Below are 24,215 nucleotides of genomic sequence, written 5' to 3'. Positions count from 1 at the left end.
TTCGCTGATAAAACCTGTCAAATCCTACGGCGACTAATCCTCCGATTAGTCGATCATAATACAAAAAATAGAAGCACATGCACAAACACATAACATACTCACAGAAGAACAAAAAAGACACAGGAAAAATAGTCGCGGATGCAAAGAACAACTAATAATAGTCATAATGAAACAAGCAGAAGAACAATAAAGAAACCTACATACATGTTACACAGATTATAAAAAAGCATTTGACTCCGTCCCACATAGCTGGCTCCAACGAACCCTAGAAATATACAAAATACTCCATACCATCGCACAGTTCCTCAAACACACAATGAACGGCTGGCGAACAACCATACACCTAAACACCAACAACCCAGACACAAACATACATACCGACGTAGTAAATATAAAAAGAGGGACATTCCAAGGCGACTCATTAAGCCCCTTATGGTTTTGCATGTGTCTTAATCCCCTATCCAAAGCACTCAATAGAACAGGATATGGGTTTGAAGTAAAAAACCGAACAAGAACAATACACAAAATAAACCACCTATTATACATGGACGATATCAAACTGTTCGGTAAAACAAATACACAAGTAAAGTACCTGATCAAAACGATAGAAGACATCAACCAACACATACAAATGGAATTTGGAATAAACAAATGCAAAGTACTGACAATAGAAAAAGGAAAATGGACTCAGAGCGAAAAAATAGAAACAATAAACATCGAATTTATAGAAACAATGCAAGAGCACGAAACATACAAATATTTAAGATTCGAACAAAACACAAGACTAGACCACAAACATATGAAATCAGAGATACTCCATAGATACAAGAATCGGCTAACATCTATACTAAAAACAAAACTAAACTCAAAACACATGACTAAAGCATTAAACACATACGCAAGCCCACTACTAACATACTCCTTCGGCATCATGAAATGGACAAACACAGATATGGAAGATATAAACAGACTAAACAGAACAATGCTGACAAAATACCGGATGCAACATCCTAAATCCTGCATCGAACGAACCACACTGCCTAGAGAACTCGGAGGAAGAGGAATAATAGACATCATCGAACTACACGAAAAACAAATCCAAAACCTACAGAACTGTTTTCATAGTAAATAAAACAGCGCGTCACTATATTTTGCAATAGCTAGAGCTGATAAATGATACACACCACTAAACCTAAGTGAAACCCCAATACAAAATACAGGACAAACCAACCATACACACTTAACACAAAAACTCTCATACTGGGCACAGAAAATGATACACGGTAGACACTATAATATAATGCAGCAACCACACATAAATAAACGACTTTCGTACACATGGCTCATTAAAGGAGAACTACACCCTGAAACAGAAGGATTCACTATAGCAATACAGGATGAAACCATAGTGACACGAAACTATAGAAAACACATATTGAAAGACCCAGACATACGCACAGATAAATGCAGAAGATGCCAACAATTTACAGAAACAATACATCATATAACTAGTGGATGCAGACTACTTGTGGCGACAGAATACACAACCAGACACAATACAGTGGCCAAAATCATTCATCAGATAATAGCACTAAAACATCACCTAATACAAGAAAAAATACCATACTACAAATACCAACCAGAGACAATACTAGGGAATGACCAAACGTAACTATACTGGGACGTAACAATACACACTGAGAGAACAATAGCACACAACAGACCAGACATAACATACACCACCAAGAAAGACAAAACCACATAACTCATAAACATCGAAATACCGAATGATACAAACATAAAGCAAAAAGTAGAAGAAAAAATAGGAAAATACACACCACTAGCCATAGAAATAAAGGACCTTTGGAAACAAAACGAAATTGAAATAATACCATTAATCATATCTCCAACACGCATAACTCCACAATCATTCACAGAAAACTTACACAAAATAAACATACATCCATTCATAGACACAAACATCCAGAAAGCAGTGATACTACTCACATGCAGCGTGGTCAGGAAATTCAGGAATCCATTAACATAAAAATAGTGAACCTCTATTTTACTTGGTTTTAACCTGTAAAATAGAGAGACAACTCAGTGGAAAACGCTGAAGAGAAACGAAATAATAATAATAATAACAGTGGTTACGTTTTATTACTCAGCACTTCAAACATTTTCGATTCAACGTGGAGCCACTCTTCAAACATTCGAATCTTCTCCAGCGCGATATTCAATTCGATTTCGTCGCATAAAATTCCTCCGAAATGACGATGAAGGAATATAAAGGCCGACAAAAGCGGCGTTTAATAGGGGATAGAAAATAATCGCGACCTCCCGATCAAGAACAAAGTAAACGGGTCGAAAGTGTAGAAAATTCAGCTCCGTTATCGTTGCACGATCTATAAATAATGGCCAGCTCCTTGGTCAAATGTGCCTGTATTTCTACGGTAACCGTTAAACGTGCTCTCCATTCGTCTGGAGGGGGTATGGGGGAGGGGTGGGAAAGTTCGCAATTAATAATTTAAATCAATATGGCGGAACGAGTGCAGACCGTTTGGGGTAGATATACCTCCCGTGGGTACCGTATAACGTAGCCTCGTATCCAGAATACCGGAACACTGTGCACCAGGGGGGGGGGCATGTAGAATGGGGAGAGAACGAAAGAGAGAAAGAGAGAAGAAAAAAACCGGAAAAGGTACGCACCGTCGACGTCAAACTAGCGAGACGCTCCCAAGGGTTCTCTTTTCGCATAAAAAATCACCGGATCGCGAATAAAGGTCAATTGAAGTGCGCCGGGATCGATAACGCCACGAGCCTCCTTCAAATTGGCCAATAATCGGACGCGGGACTCCAGTCCCCGACGAAAACCGTACTATCGACACTTTGCACGGAACCGATAAGCTTATACAGGGTGTCCCACGCAACTGGAACAGGTTGTACCTCCTAAACGGTTGAGAATAGAAGAAGATTTTATAAGTAAAAGTTACATGGTATCAGACGGTATATAATATGCAACTAATTGTATGCACTTTTGTGCATCGGTGCATCAGAAAAATGCAACTGCACTTTTTTTTTAAATAGAAACCTATGTTTTTGACTGGACCAATCGATGCAGTTTCTTATGCTCTACATAAAAGTACTAACATACTTATGCCCTAAACTTATTCGTTAGGTAGTTATCAAGTCTTACAACCTGTCGCCAGAATGCTAATTTAATGACTCTAAAGTTCCATCTTTTGATGAGTGAATCAAATATCTAAAACGTGATAAAAAATTGGATGTTAATATCTAAAACATAGAAGTTATTTGCATACTTAGTCACTATCATTCTCATTCGTATAGTGCATCATCATTCACTGAAAAAAAAACATTTATACATTCCCTTGTCTCTACACATTTACATTTATCCTAAAAGTACAAAATTCGCAATCTAAACTAAAAAGTAGACTGCGGATGTTTATGCAAACATAGAAATTTATGGATTCATTTTTCAAGACTGGACCTAAAATAAAATTCATTTACTTTGTTAAGGGTTCTGATAGGTTCGGAATCAAACGAAAACCTGTAAAAATTTTCTGAAACTGTTTACTATCCTCAATTTTAGACCTCTTGGGCATTCTATATGTTCATAAAATCCGCAATCTATTAATAAGTATTAAACATACCAAAAATGAAAATTGTTAGCAAGGCGTAGGAAATTCTAATATTTTAAAATCATGAAAGCTGATACGCTATTTACTTCTTACCAACCTATTACAATAAATAGTGAATACATAGACTGCTCATTTTATGCATTTATACCCTAGTGGGTTCTGTGAAACGCAGTAAACGACAAAACTTTCATCAGATACAAGTTTTCTATTTTATTCTTACCTCGAGAAGATACTTAAAAGAAAAAAGGAATTCCTACTTTTATTCTTGTCTTTATAGGTTATTTTATAATATTTAATTTTGTTAAAAATTCGCAGTTTAACCCTTTAAGCGCCAACTTCGTAATACAATTACGCTTGTTGCATTCGGTCCTAAAAGAACACCTTCGTAATATGTATTGTTACGATGAATAAAATATTACTGTCTCTCTTCTGCATTACTCACGTATTATATTAGTACATATTATATTTATATTAATGTATTGTTTTATGCTAACTTTCTTGTTTTTCTTTATGTTCTTCTACACAATGTAATTCTACATTATGCTAACGTAACTGGATTTTACATGTGTTATTTCTTATTATAGAGGCACCTAGCACAGGCCACCTATACGTACGTATATCTCGGTTGTTACTGGTGATAGAAAAAAATGTGTCAGACCAGACTTGCATGATATCGAGGAGCACATAATTTGATGTAAATAATTTTTCGATAGGTGAACGCGTAGAGGTCATATGAAAGGCAAATTCTTTTTTTTAAATAGAGAGATATATTTTTTTACGTACCTTCATGGGTAGGTCATTGTAGCTGGTTAAAACGCTCTACTAGATGGTAGGTAAAACAAGTCTTTCCATTTTAAAAAACAAGATTGACCTTCATATGACCTCTACGCGTCTACCTACCAAAAATCTATTTAGATCAGATTATATGCTTCTCGATACCATGCAAGTTTGATCTGGCACATTTTTTTCTATCACCAGTAACAGCCAAGACATCAGGTGGCCTGTTTCAGGTGCCTTACCCTCTATACACAAAAACAGAAGTTTTTTTTTCGAAAACTGGTGTTTGACGCAAGTTTATAAACATTTATATAACAAAATAATGATATAAAAAGGCGGTCATTTTTTAACTGTTCTCCTAAATTTTAGTAAATACTTAAGAGGTTAATAACGAAATACAAACTTCGTACGTTAATGTTACGCTCAAAACGTACACTCTCGTTCATAAATATTAGGACACATCGAATAGACAGTAAATATTACAGTGTATTACCAAATTGCTGAAAGTCTCAAATAAATATTGCTCAGAGTATAAAAGCTCGATGGATTACGAGTATGCTACAATGAACTAATACATATGGCATAAAGTACATAATTTTTACGAAACATCATATTTTCATCATGCATACCAGATGTCCTGTTACTTATGTAAGGATTTTATACGGATACGGGTAAATAAAAGTTGGAACACAACAAATAATGACAAAAAAACTATATTTAATATAAAACTATAACATAAAACAACAAAAGGACAAAACGACTAAATTACAACACACGATAAACGACTAATCTACGAAAACGACTGACCCGAAACCACGCACTCTGCCCTCTCTTAAGCATCCACACCTACAACACACACCCAAGCCTTGCATCCCTCGCTCTCGAACTACGCACCATTCCTAGAAATTCCAATCACCCAATATCCAGTCTAAACAGTCATACGAAACTCTTCCACACGAAGCTAAACAAATCTCATTCTCACTTTGGTCTCGGAAATCTTTCACGCTCAGCTACAAACATACCCACGACCGATCTATGCTACATTCATCCACATACCACACTTATGAACGGTAGTATACGTACAACTTCAACCTCTCGGCGAAAAGGGTAACAAGCAGCAGCGAACGCTACTCGCCGGCAAAACAAATAAATTATCGCGCGTGTTCAGTACCGTTTCCGCGCAATCTGCAGAATCATACGATTGATCGGCTCGCCGACATATAAACGAACTGCCGTCAACGGGATGCGTCGAACCTCTCCCAACCCCCATTTCATTCTCACTGTGGTTCCCGTTTCATCCCACAATGCCGCTGTTCCCGCCTCTGGTCAGCTCGCGTGCCGACATCACAGAAATATTACGCGTGCGACGGGGTGTGTGGGAAAGTTGATTCGGCAACCTGCGCCTAAATCGCACTGCCGCGATCTGCCGGGACAAAAATACGCCGCCGCGCCAAATTTGTAGCACATCAGTGATTTATTTCTTCTACCGCGTGTGTAGAGGGCATGCCGACACGCGGCTGACGTATTTTTCGAGAACCTCGGCACTCTTGGTCGGCGTTGTGCATTTCCGTGGTGTCATAGAGTTCTAAATCAACGACTTCCGCGGCGCTAGAGAGAGATCGAGCAATCTGGTATTCACGTACGTATCTTTCGTTCTCTGGTTGAACAACGAGTCGCTGACAATTAGCTTGTACAGAGTGATTTTGAATTTGTCTCGCGGAAGTTAGTACACTCGTAGAGTGTACTGGAGGTTTTTACACTGACGGGAAAGGTTGTGGAGCTGTTTTAATTCCATTTTGGAATACCATTTGAGGTTTATATTGTTTGCTTAATAATGAAATAAATAATAATATTCCAGGTGGAATATTAAACACATTTGCTGTGGGATTACTCAAAATTTAGAGTATGATTTATAGTAGTGGAAAATGACTAAAGAACCACTGTTAAAACAATGGGACATCTTAGAGATACAGGTGGGTCACCAATAGTGGCTATATTGAATATTCATGATAAAAGAATATTTTCAACAGAAGTAGATACCTACGTAAAAAGTAAATTGCTTTTAGACGCATATTTCTTAGATCCGTTATTGTAAATTCATGTAACATGTACAAATACAGCTAGTTAAAAAACAAGGGTTTAAGATATTAGGTGCTTAGAGTACTCACCGACTGGAGTAGAAAAAAGTCCAATTAGCATAGGTCTTAAAATAAATCCTTTCAATGAAAAATACAGAAGTTTATTTTCACATTTGTTACAGATATTCGATATGTCTTCTATTTCAGTACAAAACTAACATCAGAGACAACGTACAAGTTTCAGATATTTGTGCCATATCTCGCATCGCCTGTCGTCATACAACTTGCACTGAAGTATTTCTAAAACAATACTTCTGTTTACGTTCAATATTTTGCGATGTGACTCACGACATCGAATGCTCGTGAAAATATAAAAATTTTGTTTACATCGAAAGAATTTATTTTAGGACCTATGTTGATAAGACATTTTTCACGCGGCGAGTACTATAAGCCTCTAAGGTCTTAGACTCTTTCTTTTTAATACTCTGTTTAACTTCCACTTTATTAGGGGGAGGTTGTCGAATTTGGACCTTCGCTTAGTTGGACCACTACTGCAATATGTCATGTGTAAGCAATTTTCGCCGTATGATAGATAATATGTTTATGATAGTTGTGATACCATTAAGCAACTTAGTATATAAGCAACACATATTGTCTATCATAAAACGCAAATTGCTTACACACGACGAGTTACAGTAATGGTCCAACCTAGGTGATAGTCCAAATTTAACAACCTACCCCTAATATTAATTTAAAATCGTCCTATATAACTGATTCACAGAAAGGTTATCTATTTCTAATATACATATGCTTTAACCGAGCCACAGTCTACAACATGCTACAAGTCTTTATAAGACAACATAGGTACTCGACAATAAAATCTTCTATACCTTAATAAATTTCATTGTAAGGTATCGTTTCTCGAGGAAGATTTCGGTACTATAAAATTCGAATACGTAAGAAATTTATATTCATTGTATTCATAGTGAAAGAAACTGAAAGCGAGTCTGCGCGCATTGACTAGCTAAAACTTAGGGTGATAACGGCGAGCTTATACCATAGAAGACTTGAATGACATTTCCTCATATACCTAGGACCTCCATTCTAATCTGAATAACTTCGCGCCTAAGGCACCGATCGGCTGGGTAGCCCTACTACTTTCACTCATACAGCTTCATCCCACTCGCCCAAGGAGAGAGGCTATTCAGACCGTCGTCAAATTGCCTCCCCTAAGCCTAATAATCGAAAAAGACATCTTTCCGCTTCTTCAGAAATCCAGAACCGATAGATACTCAAAAAGGCTCATGAGTTGTTGCGTCACAAATCTTCAGCGCGATTGCCTTAGAGCTTTGTCATGTTATCCGTCGACTTAACTTTGTGTGAATAATTATGGCAATAGAACAAATACTTGGTGAACAACAATAACTATTTATTGAAACAAGAGATTAAATAACGGAGACTATGGTCTGTTTTTCTAAAGAAGAGCCCTCGGGGGTCGCCCTGTCTCGACGCGTGGCCTGGTGGGGATTCAACGCGAGCTGCATACTACGTGCGATGTTGTGACGGCTCAATGCCACTGTGTGTCTCTTTCCATCCTCCGGCACTGCAGCACGAGAGCCTCTCGCTCAGACGCTCGGTAAACCAACTTCCTTCTTTCCCCTGCGATTTCCACGTATAGCGTTTAATAACCTACGTATTAATTTAATCCCCTTTTAATATGTTGCTCAATATTTGGGTACAATACATTCTTTCAAAAGAAATAAACTTTTCCTTACTCATGCATTTTAACTCTTGACGTGTGAAAACGTTCAGCGTCTCGTCAACATTCTCCGTCATTTCCAAACAATGGATGACTGACGGGCGCGTGCCGAACGCAGTTGCCATTATCTGAGATTGTAGGTAGGTCTTTCTCGAGGGGTTTGTAATACGTGCGATGGAGACAGACAACCGTAGACGAGGACGCACGTCGACGGTCGAACGTCATTGGCCAAGACGCGAAGAGTGAGAGAGACACAAGCGCAGAAGACGTGTCGCGATCGCGACAACACCGCGAAAAGTCGGGCCTACCTTCCACGGCTCTTCTTTCGATAAACAGACCATAGGTAGACAGATTTGGTAAAAATATAACTTTTCTTTGGGAATTAATTAGAAAGAAATGAATACAAATTGTGTGTAATACGTTTGAGTGTAACATATATTAATACTATAAATCTTTTGAACAATTTATATATATGGCAATAACTACGTCCACTTTGAATATTGCCGTTATTTGTAATAATATGAAAAAATTGTTACATTACCTTTTCGTTAAAACGTTGTTTGAAAAAAGAATTTATAAATTCCTGAGCCTCCCACTTCAAATAATTATTACTTTCCATTCTGTTTAAAAAAGTAACTGTGCATTCGTCTTTTTACGTTACACACAATTTTCCTACATTTATGCTTCATTCAGTAATCTCTTTAAATAAAAAACGACAGATGATAAAAAGTATGATTTTATTTGTTACGTCTTTTTTATTTGCTATTATACGCAATTTCCTGCGATGCATGCTGACCTACTTGTTCGCAGCTCCAAGCGCAGCGCGTAGCTACCGCTAGCGTGGGAACTCGGCTGGCAAACTCGCGCTCTGATTGGTCGGGATTTTTCGTTAATATCTCCGTAACGAAGCCTCAGATTACATTGTTGCTAAGGAAAAAGTTGTTCCAATTCACCCCCCGAGTGTCCTATTTCCGTGTCGGAGGACATTTTGGTTATACCCTGTATAACAGTTTTTCATATTATTGCAAATAACAGCAACATTCAAAGTGGACATAGTTATTGCCCTACCCTGTATATGTATATATATCTTTTCTTATATATGTTTTAATTTTACTTTAACCCACCAACGACACAAGAAAATATGAAAAAAAGAATTCAAGAAACGTGGGATAATACTTGATTCAGAAACAATTAAAAATATTGTTTCTTCATTAAGAAATGGATTGCATCAGTGAATTGAAGTTAAGGGGCATCAGTTCGAGCACCTATAGCTATAGCTTCCAGATAGTAAGTACCTATGTATTAAAAACTATTTTGTAAATATCTAGTTAACTATTAGGTTTAGGACGTACGAAGATCAACACGTTAGTACTCAGAAATCGATACTCTATTGATCCATGTTACAAAAAAAAGGTCCGCTAAAAAAAATCAAGGTAACCGTGGAATCTCTTGAATGCCTCTACCTACAAAAAAAGCACGTACCTTATAAGCTGTGCCCCTTGATGTCATTTAAGTTCCACACCTGAAAATTTTCATAAAGTGTACCGTTAAGTCATTACTCAAGGTGATCGAGTTTGCTGAGACACCCTGTATATTAAGCACAAAAATATTTTTACAGCTTATAGTGTTAATAAATGTTTCTCAAACGTACTAGTTACGATTTGTATTCATTTCCTTGTAATTAATTACCAAAGAAATGTTACATTTTTGCCAAATTTGACGGCCTAGTCCCCTTAAGGCTAATTGGTCGATTCGACGTTGTAGGTGGATCACATCCAAGCGAGACGGAAAATGACCAAGGAAGTTTCCTTCTTTGTCCTAGCGCGTGATCCTGAATTCGTAGAAGTAGCCTTTGTTAAAAATTAGTCAAAGAATCATAGAACTACCTAAGCGCATACGACTTGCAGTTGTACAAAAATCTAAATTCGCAGGGTTTGGCAATACTAAAACAATTTAGATGGATGAGGTCCTTTAGCCGCTACTTCGCGACGCGACATAGGTATCCAACCCGGACGAAAGTGATTTCGAAATAGATCCTACGATTCCCGCGCGGTGCAACTAGATTGATTCGGGCACAATGCTTGCGAAAGTGGTCGTATACGTCAGGACTGTCTGCGGGTGATTGACACCCGACAGCGCCACTCGAAACAGTCAAAACATTCCGGGACAGAAGCGGCGGGCCTGGCCTTGACGCATCCTGGGCGACGCCAATCATTGTTCCCGCGTGTGATCCGTCATTATACCGAAACGGGTGTCCTCCGAAAACGGGGCTGGGCCATCGATATATAGCTGTACAATGGTCCGACGTGGGAAGTTATATCCGTCACGTACGATTGGTCCTTTCGGCGGAACACTCGTCGAGATCACGGTCTCCATTTTTATGGTACCTTGTTCCATGACAATGAACGTTACGGAACAATTGACATCCTCGGGGAATCGTTGCAAGAACTAGTATAATTTTGGGCGGATAATCCAAATTTTTGTACATGAATGTTAACAACGCTATTACACCGTTCATATTGTACTGTTTATTGCAAATTTTAGGTTGGACTTATATAAAACTGTTCTGTATCAGCGTTTAAGCATTTTTCGTGTTACACGGGTCTTGATAATGCACTTGCTTTCTGTTTCCTGAGATGAAAATGCAATTGAATATTAACAATTAATAGGGGTATATCCCCCTATCCTTATAGATAAGGGGAAAACAAAAATACCATAAAACAGTTTGAGTGAAAACATCAACTTTTTGATACTTTGATCCGCCAGTATTTGACCAGTACTCTTTAACGTTATTTTATATGGGCATTTCTACTTCTACGATCTCAGTTGCCACCAACAAAATGCGTTGTACATCGTAAAATCGCTAAAAAAGGACGTTCCCTATTTTCACCTTACCTTTTAATTGTTGGTCACGTAATTTCAAAGATCGTGGCAGGGGATTTAAAGATCATAGCAATAAGAACATTTCCAATTCCAGAGAAATGCCGTATAATAGAGATGTACTTTAACTACCAAGTACATAATATTTATCGAACATGTATTGTTGAATTTTCCATCAATTTTCACTATTTTGTGTGTATTTTAACGAAACTGTTCGAAAGTGTCCCCCGCCAGAGTCTACGACGTAGAAACTTGTTAATAAGGGATTGGTCGAAATTTATAGCAGCAATTTCGCCACTTAAATTATTATAAGTCTGTCGGGATCGTGCAATAGATCATGGAGAATTTACGGGTCCGGGGATCGGCGGAATAATTCATCCGACGACCTGACCGCGCCAAACCCCTTTACACCCCCATGTTTTTGGCGCGGTTAGCGTGATCATAGATCGTTGATTATCGACGGATACCCACGAACGATGTAATGTTCTTTGCTGTTTCAGTCGCCGACTCAACAGGAGGTGCTCTCCGCCCTGAAGAGACGTCTGGAGCAGACGAGCGTCCCACTCTTCCCACGGCATCGCCTCCGCATGCTCTCGAAACTCGCCGAAGGGGCCTTCGGAACGGTAACGACATTGTTATTACAGTCGAACCATGTATCTATTTTAAATAAGACGTGCTCGTACAATCGCTCCGAGTCACGATTCGTCACGTCCACTTTTGATAACGAATTATCCCGCGATACAATTCAACCTTGGTGCCCTCTTTATGTCGCTGGAACCGATGGTTACCTGTTCGATTGCTTTGTTAGCCTGGGATCGTTAAACTTTGATTTTATAAGAAGGTTCAGACAGAGAGAGGCTCAATTTTATTCGAATAATACATGGTGAAAAGTAGCAGTACCTAAGATCGTCATTCTTACCTCGAAATAGTTTATGAGATTAAATAAGTTTTTGCCAAATATCTACTCATTTAAGAAGAAATATTATTTTATTGTAAAAATTGGATTTACCGCGTTTAGTTAATTAAAAATGGCGAAATACTTTTTTTGACCTTTTATTCGTTATTCGAAATGTTGTATCTAGATAGGTAGGACGACATGATTTTTAGTGTGGCTAAGCTAGAATTTCATAAAAATTGTCGATATACAGGGTGGGGCAATAACTATGTCCGCCTTGAATATTGCCGTTATTTATAATAATATGAAAAAATGTTATATATAAAACTTGCACGGTATAGAGGGGGGCATATTGTGACACAAACATTTTCTGCGTGGGGGAAGGCATAAAGGAGATTTCATGGTCATCTCTATTTTTTGTAATGGTAAGTGTTCCGTCGTAGACCGAAACGACGGCTATACAGTCAGACAGTACCGTTACTTTTTATTATTTTATTCCTTCTTTCAGTCAATTTATATATTTTCAAGACCGACCCCTTGCAATTTCGATTTCGTTGACAAAGAGAATCAGAGACAAAAGAAGCGAACATTTGGTCTGCAGTCCGCCTCATGCGCTCGGTAACCTGGGACCCATCCGCGCCGGGCCTTACCGGGGCGCGCTGACTCGCAGACAATATAGTCATAAACCCTACCGTTGAGAGACTCGAAAATTCGGCGCGGTCAACTCGCACCGTGACTACGTACGCGATATTTTCCTGACGTCCGCTTCGCCCTGAAGGAGAGGTATTCCACCTCCACGTCGCTTGGAAAAACCGAGAAATTTGCCTTCCCCTTCAGGGCATAACCAATAAGGAGGCGAGTTTTGGTAACGCCTTCAGCGAACTTTGAGGGAGCGCGACGTCACGAATCTCGAAAGTCATTCGAAAACATTCAGTCGAAAAGATTCATTCGAAAACACTCGTTCGCAAACATTCATTTGCAAAACACACTCGTTCGACAAGAGTCACACGGACTCAAGACATTCACGTACTCGTATCGACAAGAGTCAAACGGACTCAATTCGTAATCGAACAGTCATTCGACAACAATCATTCGAAAGCACGTACTCGTTACGACTAGAGTCACACGGACTCAATTCATTCGACAACATCCACCTCACGATTCGTCAGCTCCAACGGTCGAGCAATTATTAGTTTTTCTCACTAGAGAATATTGAATCAGTTGCCTAATATTAATTTGGCGGACAACAGTCGCAACCGGACGCGTACCACGACGGTCGAGCCTGGAATTTACAACTCCAGGCGGATTCGAAAGAGAAATCCACGCGGACGGACGCGACAGAATGCTATGTTTTTTTTATCGCGATGTGATAGCCGGTGTTGAGACGATTCAGCGAGCTATCATTGAAGGTCATGCATAGTGAAATATGGAAGTAAAATAAACTCTCTTACATTACAGGAGATGCTCTAAGTGGTGACCGTTTGCGTCAATGCAAAGTTGCAATCTTCGTATCGCTGCATCATAATTGCAGTATGTGCTAGAATAAGTTCAGAGACGATAAGACATGCACGTAATGCAGCGATACAAAGATTGCAACTTTGCAGCATCTCCTGTAATGTAAGAAAGTTTATTTTACTACCACATTTGACCTTGCAGGACCTTCAATGATAGCTCGCTGAAGTCGTCTCAACACCGGCTGTCACATCGCGATAAAAAAAATATTGCATTCCATTAAAAAAAATAGAGATGACCTTGACATCTCCTCTATGCCTTCACCCACGCAGAAAATGTTTGTGTCACAATATGCCCCCCTCTACACTATGTTAGTTTTGTATATAATATTTTTTCATATTATTACAAATAACGGCAATATTCAAAGTGGACATAGTTATTGTCCCACCCTGTATATTAGGTATGCAGTGAAAAACGAATGTTACACGTACATGACAGTTTCTAATGTGTAACTTGAACACTTTTATATTATAGTAGAAGATTACAAAACATTCGAAGCGATCCTTATTTTTTATTGATATTAATATCCCTTCAATTTCGACAAGCTAAAACTACACAAATGAATAGTCAGAATTCAAAGGTTCTTATAACTCAAAAGTAAGCAGTAACTGTAACTACAAATACACATCGTTATTTCGCTCGCTCGTTTGAGATAACATTAAATAATATTTCAATCGTCTAACAAACTGAACTATTACAATATTTCGATTCCCCATTTCCACTTTCCTACCCAAATCACCCTTCACGTCGATGTTTCATATAAAACCACGCTATCGATCATCGCGACTCCCGAACGAGCCCATCCACATTATATTATCGGGACGTCAAAGCGGCCGAGTCTACACAATTTCCGCAACATTATCGTAATACACTTCCTGCTTCTAAAGTGTCGCTTTACCGCCATAGACACAGGAAGCCTCGCTGCTAGTAATACTATCAAGTAGCGAGCAGCACAGTGTTAAATTACAAACAGGCCGATATTACAACGAACTACGGAGACTCTGTACCGGTAACCGCGGTTACAAACGAACGGAGAGACGTCGAGTGTCCGATACGACTCGCGAACACTGTTAACCCAGGCCTGCGGTCCTCCTTGTCGCCGTTAAACGACGACAGAGAGAAATCAATCCGCTTGTTGGCAACCCCGTGGACACCGGCGAACACCCGCCACACCAGAGCGAAGTCAACAATACGTCAATTAACGAAGTGTCCCGTCCTGTTATTCTTCCTGTGACAATAGCGCCTCGTCTGCCCTCGTCGAGGATAATCAGTTTAGTCCGCGTTAGAACAGCTAATAATTCCCTTTTGTTTCCTGCCCGGGGCGCCGGTACGTCCTTAATGATTGGCCGAGAAATGCTTTGCCCGCGTTTAGGCCGCGTCAGCCGTGCAGAGCTGCATCTGCACGTGAATCGCGCGCGGGGGGAGGTTTCAAAGTATCGAACAACACGAATGCAACATGATATAGGCGAGAACTTCGTGCTTGGGCGAGGAACAATTAGCCCTTTGTGGTCCGAAGTATTTTTGGCCTTCTATTCAGGCATTTGCATAAATGTCACTTGGAATAGCCACGGGCCACGGGTGAAATCAAACGAACTGTTCAAAAAAGTAACGGTGAACAGAAGTCAATCGTGCGTCACTTTGATATATTAATGATAATAAAGCGATAACCACGAGGCTGACAGAATTTTCATTGCAATTAATCAGGGTGTAACATCGTTCTGTGGATGGCGATGATCGACTAAATCACAAATTAAATAAAAGACCTACTCGCGTTGGACGCTTATTTGTTAATTACTGTACCGTAAACAGGATCAACGGCGAACGTCCCCGATCTTGTACACCGAAATTCGCCAATTCATCCTACGACGGCGTGATGGTCTTCAAGAACACCGGATGTGCAACTATGAATTTACAGTTCGGCCGTAAAATCGTGATTCCATGTCCGTCTCGGGACTACAGATTAGAAGGCAATACACACAGACAACGGCATGAACTTCAATTAAACAATAGCAGCAATTCCGTCCCGGTGGCAATTAAAAGAGAATTTAAAATGACCAGACATCCAGTGTTACCTTGTGTTTCTTACTTACGCGCTTCCACTAGCGAAAAAATCACACTGTTTGCAACCGGCTGTTTGCTTTTGATGCTACTAAGCAGAGGAACTTAAAGATTCGCGATGTTCCACGTCGAGTCCTTAAGGGGTTATGCTCAGTCAGGAGGCCGAAAGAAGAGTGTTCTTTGGGAATTTTTTTCTCGAAAACTGTAAGACCTTTTTCAAAAAATGTGTTTGTGTTTCAAAGATTGCAGTTTATAGATTATAAGGTAACGTTTTTATTTCAAAATATTTATTAGTAAATAAATCGTGAGCGATCTCCCGGATGTCTCTTCACAAAAAGTGGTCTGCCGTGATGACTATAACTTCGTAACGGTTCATCTGAAATTAAAAATTCAGTAAGATTTATGTAATGGAAGAACCAATCTTATCCTTGAACGTGGGGTTTTTCGAAATATTGATTAGGAACAAAATAGCGGACGTTTTCCTGAAAAAGTGCGATTTTCACCTAAAAAATCATTCCTTTTTGGTCCATTAAAAAAAAAGTATGGAACGAAAAAAAAATCCTTTGTTCAAGGACAAATTTTTCTGATTTGAAATAAGGCGCAAAAGGTTTCATGTAAATCGACAGAGTAGTTTTCGAGAAATATTGATCACTGATTTGAAAAATGTAGTTTCGAGAAAAACGCGTTTAAAGTTTCAAGTCAAGCTTACACTTATATAAAATGTTCATTTTTTAACGCCTGTAAGTCTGTCATTTTTAATTGGATTACTTTGAAACTTGCACAGAATATTCTCGAGATGTTGTACTTAAAGGAAATGTAGAAAGTGAAAAATCAATTTTTTGAAAATTTCTGACTGAGCATGACCCCTTAAGTCAAATTTTGAACAGTTTACCTACTTTCCCCAGCGATTCAGCAACTCGAACGGCAAGGGACAAGCTTCCAGGTGAAACAACGAGGCATTACGTTGTCTAGCATCGGGGATAGGCGTATTGCGTGAACGTTAATTCCTCCTTTTGACCCGGTCAGCTTTCATCCAATGAGACACACGCACCAACGTTCGCGGATTCATGGGCAACGGGTTCAAGCTGATTAACGCTCGAAATCGCAAGCGTTTTGCAGTGTTTCGCGAGCCCACTCGATTCTTTTTATCCCCCCGTCGCCGGCAACCCAGAGTAATTTTCCATGGACGACACTTGTCGGAGCTTACCCTGGGTGCCGGACAACGCCGTGCGCCCACGTCAGCTGCTGTTCCGGTCGCGAGAACCGCGATAGCCGCGACCGGTGGATGCGTTCCGCCCATAAACGCGATCATCGACAAAATTCCTGACGGCTGGAGAACTCAGCTGGTGTTTTCGCCACTTGGTTCCCCAACCGCTAGGGTAAATGTGGGTATTACTGCGGACTTTTAGGATAGGTTAACTTTAGAGTGCTCGATAAAGCATTCAAATGAATGAAAGTCCCTCTTTCTGATTTTTAAAGAAAGTTGGATAATTTTAATTCCATAAAAAAATGTGAACGGGGTACCTAATAGACGGATATAATAGAAATGAAAGAAATTGAAACCACATCTCATTGCGGGAATTACTGCGGACATGCATGCATTACTGTGTGCCAGTTACTAACGAAATACCAATTACTGCGCGTATATTACTGTGGACTTGTGTTAAGAAAAATATTAGTATAAATACCTATATCTTGTGAATAAAAATATTATTTAACTTTATTTGTAAGAAGGATGTGGTATAATATACAAGACAAGAAGTATTCATTTATTATATAATAATGTATGTAGCATTTAGACGCAAGGCTACAAGTACTATGTTGTGCTCTGAGCAGAATCTACTTAAATGTAATGTCAGGTGCGAATAATGACCATCGATAATTAAAATTACTGGACGTTTTATTTGATTTTCTGTCAACCAAGGCTCAAAAATGTTTGCTATATATTCATAAAAATTCTGTGACATCATCCATCCCTTTTCAGAAAACCCAAATGCAAATTCAGGAGGTGCCATTTCTAAAGCATTATCTGGTAAAGGTTTTCCAGCGAAAAGTGTAAATGATGGAGCAAGATTACCAGCAGCATTGGCTATGACTAATACAGTTATGTTTGCTTTTTCGTTATTATTAAATATGTTATAAACACTTTTGCAACCTTTTGGTGCAAGCACTGAAGAAGACACTGGATTTAGAGAAACTCCTATAAATAATACATGGTCTTTTTATAAAGCAATAAACCAACATTAAATAAATTTTACTCTTTAATACCTGTATCATCACAGTTAAAAACTCTGTTTGGTTCGATCGACATTAGGATACCTTCCTTAATAAAATATTTAGAAACTTCTTGAAACCAATTACGCAAACTGTATTCTGACACTTGTGCTCTATTTAAAGAAATATTCTCAGAAATTCTTTTAACAATTTCTGGATGTCGTTTTAAAAATCCATTGTACCAGTTTCTACGTGGTGTATTGTTAATAAATGGATTCTTTTTTTTTCAAATTATCACAAATCACTCGAACACCTTCTAGTAATTGAGCCTTTGTTACAGGAAATCCTTTCTCGCAACAGTGAAAAATCCAAGTAACTAGCTCCTTTTCTTCTGCCACGGTAAAAACCGGTGCAGGCCCAGATTTTTTATCAGCATAAGTGCCTAATTTTTTCGCCCTGAGTGTGCTTTCTGGTATATTATATATACGAGAAACTTCGGAAACTTGTTTACCATTTCGTATTTCTTGGAGAGCGGCACCCAGATGCTCTTATAAATAACAAAGTCTTTTACTTTTTGTTTTCCTATTCTTTGAATTTTCTTTCCCACATTTCCTTTCCATCTTTATAGGTAGAATTGCGACTGTACCTATGTGTACCTAACTCACGCACTGCTGCACTGATTCGGTACCTACCGAAAATAGGTTAGGTTAAGCAGTCACCTGTTCGCAGTAATACACACACGTGTTGTAAAGTACTGAACCTAATACTGCGGTGAGAAATAAAAATAAAAAATAAACTGTAGATAAGTAATATATTATTTTTCTGAAAAAGTAACTCTCATTCTATGGAGTAATAACGCTACATTACATGTATTACTGTTGACAACAAAAATATAAACGTTTTTTAAGTAGACGTTCAGAACCGACATATTGGGAAATCGATCAACGTTTCGTCTTATCGAATTTCAAACCACGATAAAAGAATTAATAACAATTTTGCTGTATATATTTACTAATAATTATTTGTAATAAAGTTTAAAATAATTTTATCATTAATCTTCAAGAGCTTATGTACTTTCCAACATTAAATATTATTTGTTTTATAAATATCCGTAGTAATCGGTGCATCCGCAGTAATACCCACACTTACCCTAGCCTCGATAAGAACCGAACGGGACTCATTCGACCGGAATTGGAACCGAAATCTGTTGTTCGCGAATCCGCATAGACCGATTGCGCCGATGGTGTTATCTTACCGCGGAATTTCTATACCCCGAAAATTCCGATTGTTTTTTAAACACATAGCTGTCAAGATATACAGGAAAATAGAAAAAGACACATTAACCTTCAGATGGTGGTCTCACCCCAAACAACCGAATATTAGACGAAAAATTTCCCGATGCTTCTATCGAGTTCCCCTACAAATATGTGGGGATTTAGAAAAAAAAGCAGAATTTTCGGGATACCAAAGTTGCCTCGTTAGTATCGATAAGTCTTTCTCGCTCTGCGAGTCTGGAATTCTAGCGATCGCATCCCCGATGCCTTCCTCTGAAAAGATTCTTCTTGAATATGTTTCCGTCACTGTCGGTGATCTCCGGTCGAATTTACGGCGCCTCGAGAGGTGGCCCGTGGATAAACCGAAGAATAAATTTCGTTCGTTGCAAAAATTTTTAAAAAGATTCCACGCGACATTTAGTTCGTGCCATGGTCCGGAATGTAAATTATAGTTTGTGTCATGATTTACACAAAAATCTTATAATTTTGGGGGGTCGTTGAACCGTGATATTCACGTCTGTAGAAATGCAAAACATTTCGCGATCTGTACGTTTTGCGCGTATACTTTCGTTGCAAATTTTAACCTTCGTGAACGTCTTCGGATCGTGAGAGGTCGATCGACTGTAATTCCGCGATTATTAGTGAACATAAAGCACTGTACTGTTAATTATTTCATCTCCAACGTCATTTATATAATGAGAATGAATCTCGTTTCCATAGCTTAGGTGACTAATATCACACGATTCAGTTACACCCATAGTGCTGAAGGTTATTATGCTGTGTCTAAATAATCTACACAGTAATTCAGATAAGTATTTATTTGTAGTTTGTACGGACAAGATTCGATCACGAACTACTCTTGACGTTCTCGGAAAAACAAGTGAAGCTTCCCGACGCTCTGTTCGGGAAGCTCGCAAAAACCAGAAGTTACCCTAATTGGTTAACGTAGCGCGTAGGCATTAACCAATCAGGCGCTTCCTAACATTCCAATCACGCCACCTATTCCTTGCGCCCTTAGCGCGCTGCCTCAGGAACAGGGATGTGACTTGGCGGGAGTGAGACCCATGGCGGAGGTTTGGCAACGCAGCGGAATTTCCTCCGGGTCCCCAAGACGCGTGACGTGGCCGATCGCCGGTCATCTGGCCCCGCTTCTCAACCCTTCGGAAACTCGAGGTTTATGACACCCGCAAAGTTTCTAAAGGCAAAAATGTGCATCGTATAAAAACTGCAAATGAAAGCGGAAAGAAAACGGCTTTCTCAAAAATAGCTCTGCTGGCGCGGGTATCATAAAACTCGCCAACCATTTGCACGCCAAATGTTCTTTCTTTGTACGTGCCGTTGGCCGCTACAGTGCCGTACATATTGCAGCCCCCCTGTCACACATTTCCTCGTTTCATCGAAAACAACAAACCCGTTCCAGCTCCTAATGCTGGATGACTCATCCAATACACGAGGTTCCCCCGCAGAGGACTAACTAAATAAACCATAGGGATAGTCTATACCGCACAGGACAAAGACACGGGCCTAATCCTCCGAGGCTAATTCCATTAGCCTCAGCCCACCCCCAAACAATTGGTGTTGTATTTGCAACCAGCTAAGATTGCTGAAAAGCAACTAAATCAAGGCAACTAATCACTGAACGAAATTCAATTTTCACCTAATGGGAACTGGTTCGAATTTTCTTCCATTTCTTTTCCCTGATCGGTCAGTAGTTGCCAGCCAATGGCGACTTTCGTAAGTTAAGTCGAGAGGATTGGACGGTTCCGACCGGACATGAAAAAAATTCTCGAATCGCGAGCATCGCCTGTCCATTGACGGTCGATATTCCAATTATCGTTCTAATTCCAGTGGGGGGTACGGGGTCACGCTCGTGACGATTATCCAACGAAGCACACTAATTACGTTCGTGATATTATGCGATCTCCTCCTCCACTCTTCGAGGAAAATACTTTCGTCCATATTTCGCGTCCTCGCGCGGCTGTAGGGGTGCCGTGACTATTCCCGGTGACAGCCGTGACACCGCGATTATCGAGGCCCCGGCTTTGAAAATCGCGCTCATAACAACGGCGGTATCGTACGGCGTTACACGATCTTGCGTAACGATACGCAAGAAAAATTAGGTTGTATTATGTATATAATAACATTATAATGGGAATTATTATAGTTAACGATGATAAAAGTAAAAAAGCTGCCAAATGGCAAGGAATGCAAACCGGTATTAAACGGTTGCAAGATGTTAAAGTGTTCATGTGAATCATTTAATATACACAATGTCATGTAATATACACAAAAATACAACAAAATATTTATTAGTCCATTTTTAAATAATTTAAGAATGAGGGGCTAAAATCTATTTTTCTTAATAACATTTAATAAAAACCAATCTGAAATAATTATCGAAGATTGCTAGCATAGGTAACGACGGTATAATGTCTGAATCGACAAGACGACACCGGTTAATGGCCTCGCAGATGAATCTCCTATAGGCAGCCGCGTGAGTGTTAATCGGTCTCTCGGTTTCCGGGCCGACTACCCGCTGCGACTGTTGCAAACACCGGACCCGAAGTTGCGCGATAAATTCACGAGCGACGAGTAATAGCATTCAGGGATCGTCTATTCTCATTAGACGAATTTATTACTTTAACGAGCATCCCGGTTCCGCGACTTTTATTCCGTAATGAACGCATCGGGGTCCAAAGGGGCCAGTAAAATTTTTCTTTATTCCACCTGGTCTACGGGAAATGATTCTCGTATAATGTGAACAAATTATGCTCTGTCAAGGTGTACGTGGCGGAGGCTGAAGGCATCCCGGAGTATGGAACGACGACCAGCGTCGGGAAGCGTCTCGTCGCCGTCAAATTTTTACTGCCGGAAGCCAGCGAGAAGGAAAAGTAAGTATATGTAGTAACATATATCTATAAATATAGTATACGTATAGGTACCTATATCGCTCAAGCAATTTGCATTCCGTTCCGTTTGTTACAACGTTTCGATCGTGCCACCGCCACTTCCTTCACCGCCGGGCGATAAACATTTTACAGCTATAGAGAACGGGTCGGTTACACGGGACGTGATTTTACGCAAGATTTGTTCGACGATCCGGTAAGGGTGGACTGTTTAAAAGTGAAACGATTGTTGGGGAATAACGGGGTGCAAAGATGGCGGACGCCGTAGCTCGATTAAGTTTCCCCTTTCGAAGCTAGAAGCTAGTTCGCCGCTATGTTATTTGTCGGTTAGTTAATTCAGTTGATCAGTTTTATTGATTACTTAACAATACAGCAATAATGACACCTGAAACACACACAGTTTTATACTCCAGTGTTATTGTATAAATACTTCATATCGTTCATCAGCAAACAAAATCACGTATTCTGTTTATAATAACTATTAAATTGTTCTACTCATTTTTAAATCACCTTATATAGGGTGGATGCACCTGTTGTTGGTTATTGTTTAAATCAATAAGCTCCCACTCTTTAATACTATGGACTATGTATTTACTTTAATTTTATAGATATACATAGTGCTTATAACTCTGTCCTTACTTTATACGTACATACGCGGCAGTCATACTCAAACATACCAGAACACCAGGACCGTCTCTTGTTCCATACTCCTTCCCCTTATATCCATACCACATACATACATACATATAAAGAAAATCTCTATAGCTAGAGTAAGTCCAGGGAAGCATTATCCTTACAACAGCACGAATAAATGATCACGTACCCGTGAATGAAGATTATATATATATAACCGAGTACATTAAATTATTATTAAAATAGGAAAGTGATTAAATATTGATTTTTTTCAATTATTTATTTCATATTTAAACAATTTTTCGCGGCATTGGCTAGAAATGTTTATTTACTTAACATTGTTCATTCATCTTTGAAATCTGTACTAAAATCTATATACCTATTATAAAAAGGTATATATATTAAAAAATGTAATATCCATGTGCTAAATATTTATTAACCCGTTTTCTGCATCTTTTATCGAGAACCAATAGTCATTTGAAGACTATTTAAAACCTTTTTTAAAATCCTTTTTTAGTAATTTTGTTGTAAACAATGTATTTGCTCACAATAAATAACGAACTAGTAGTCACAGTAACACCGTTTTTCTAATGCTTGGATGTCATTTAAAGAAGTTTTGTACTGCCGATCGTCATGAAGTGTTCCAAATATTATCACTAAACTGCGGATTATATGCATTTATAGCGTATACAACTATGTGAAATATGATAAATGGTCAAGTTAACATCAGATCTAATAAACTTTCTGTGTTATTCTTGTAATACTAAACTCTTGAAGAGATGATAGAGATGAAGAGTGAAAAAGTAGGCTTCCACTGTAGTAAACAAATGCAGTTAGCGAGTTAATATTATTATTCAAAATTCGACTTCAATAGTTACAAAATCTCTTAAGGGGTCATGCTCAATCAGGAGATCGAAAAAAGAGTGTTCTTTAGGAATTTTTTTCTCAAAAACTGTAAGACCTTTATCAAAAAATGTGTTTGTGTTTCAAAGATTCCAGTTTCTAGATTATGAGGTAATTTTTTTATTTAAAAATATTTATTAGTAAATAAATGGTGACCGATCTCCCGGATGTATCTTCACAAAAAGTGATCTGCCGTGATCACTGTAATTTCGTAACGGTTCATTTGAAATTAAAAATTCAGTAAGATTTATGTAATGAAAGAACCAATCTTGTCCTTGAACGTGGGGTTTTTCGAAATATTGATTAGGAACAAAATAGTTAAATTCACTACACTTCAATAAAAATCACTCGTTTTTGGTCAATTAAAAAAAAAGTGTGGAACGAAAAAAGAATCCTTCGTTCAAGGACAAGTTTTTCTGATTTGAAATAAGGCGCAAAAGTCTTTATGTAATTCGACACAGTAGTTTTCGAGAAATATTGATCACCGATTTGAAAAATGTAGTTTCGAGAAAATTGCGTTTAAAGTTTCAAGTCAAGCTTACACTTATATAAAATGTTCATTTTTTAACGCCTGTAACTCTATCATTTTTAATTGGATTACCTTGAAACTTGCACAGACTATTCCCGAGATGTTGTACTTAAAGAAAATGTAGAAAGTGAAAAATCG

The 24,215-nt window shown here is 38.8% G+C and overlaps 1 protein-coding gene across 1 annotated transcript in view; it reads left to right on the top strand.

Moving 5' to 3' along the window:
• Positions 1-24,215, top strand: part of LOC107186128 (discoidin domain-containing receptor 2-like) — a 167,697-nt gene that overhangs the window by 112,646 nt on the left and 30,836 nt on the right. The window contains exons 10-11 of the mRNA XM_015573939.1: positions 11,654-11,776; positions 21,888-21,997. Of these exons, the coding sequence (XP_015429425.1) occupies positions 11,654-11,776; positions 21,888-21,997 (233 nt within the window). The remainder of the gene's footprint in view (positions 1-11,653; positions 11,777-21,887; positions 21,998-24,215) is intronic.

Source organism: Dufourea novaeangliae, unplaced genomic scaffold (assembly GCF_001272555.1).
Source record: "Dufourea novaeangliae isolate 0120121106 unplaced genomic scaffold, ASM127255v1 scaffold69, whole genome shotgun sequence".
Lineage (NCBI taxonomy): Eukaryota > Metazoa > Arthropoda > Insecta > Hymenoptera > Halictidae > Dufourea > Dufourea novaeangliae.
This window is presented reverse-complemented; position numbering and strand designations above follow the sequence as displayed.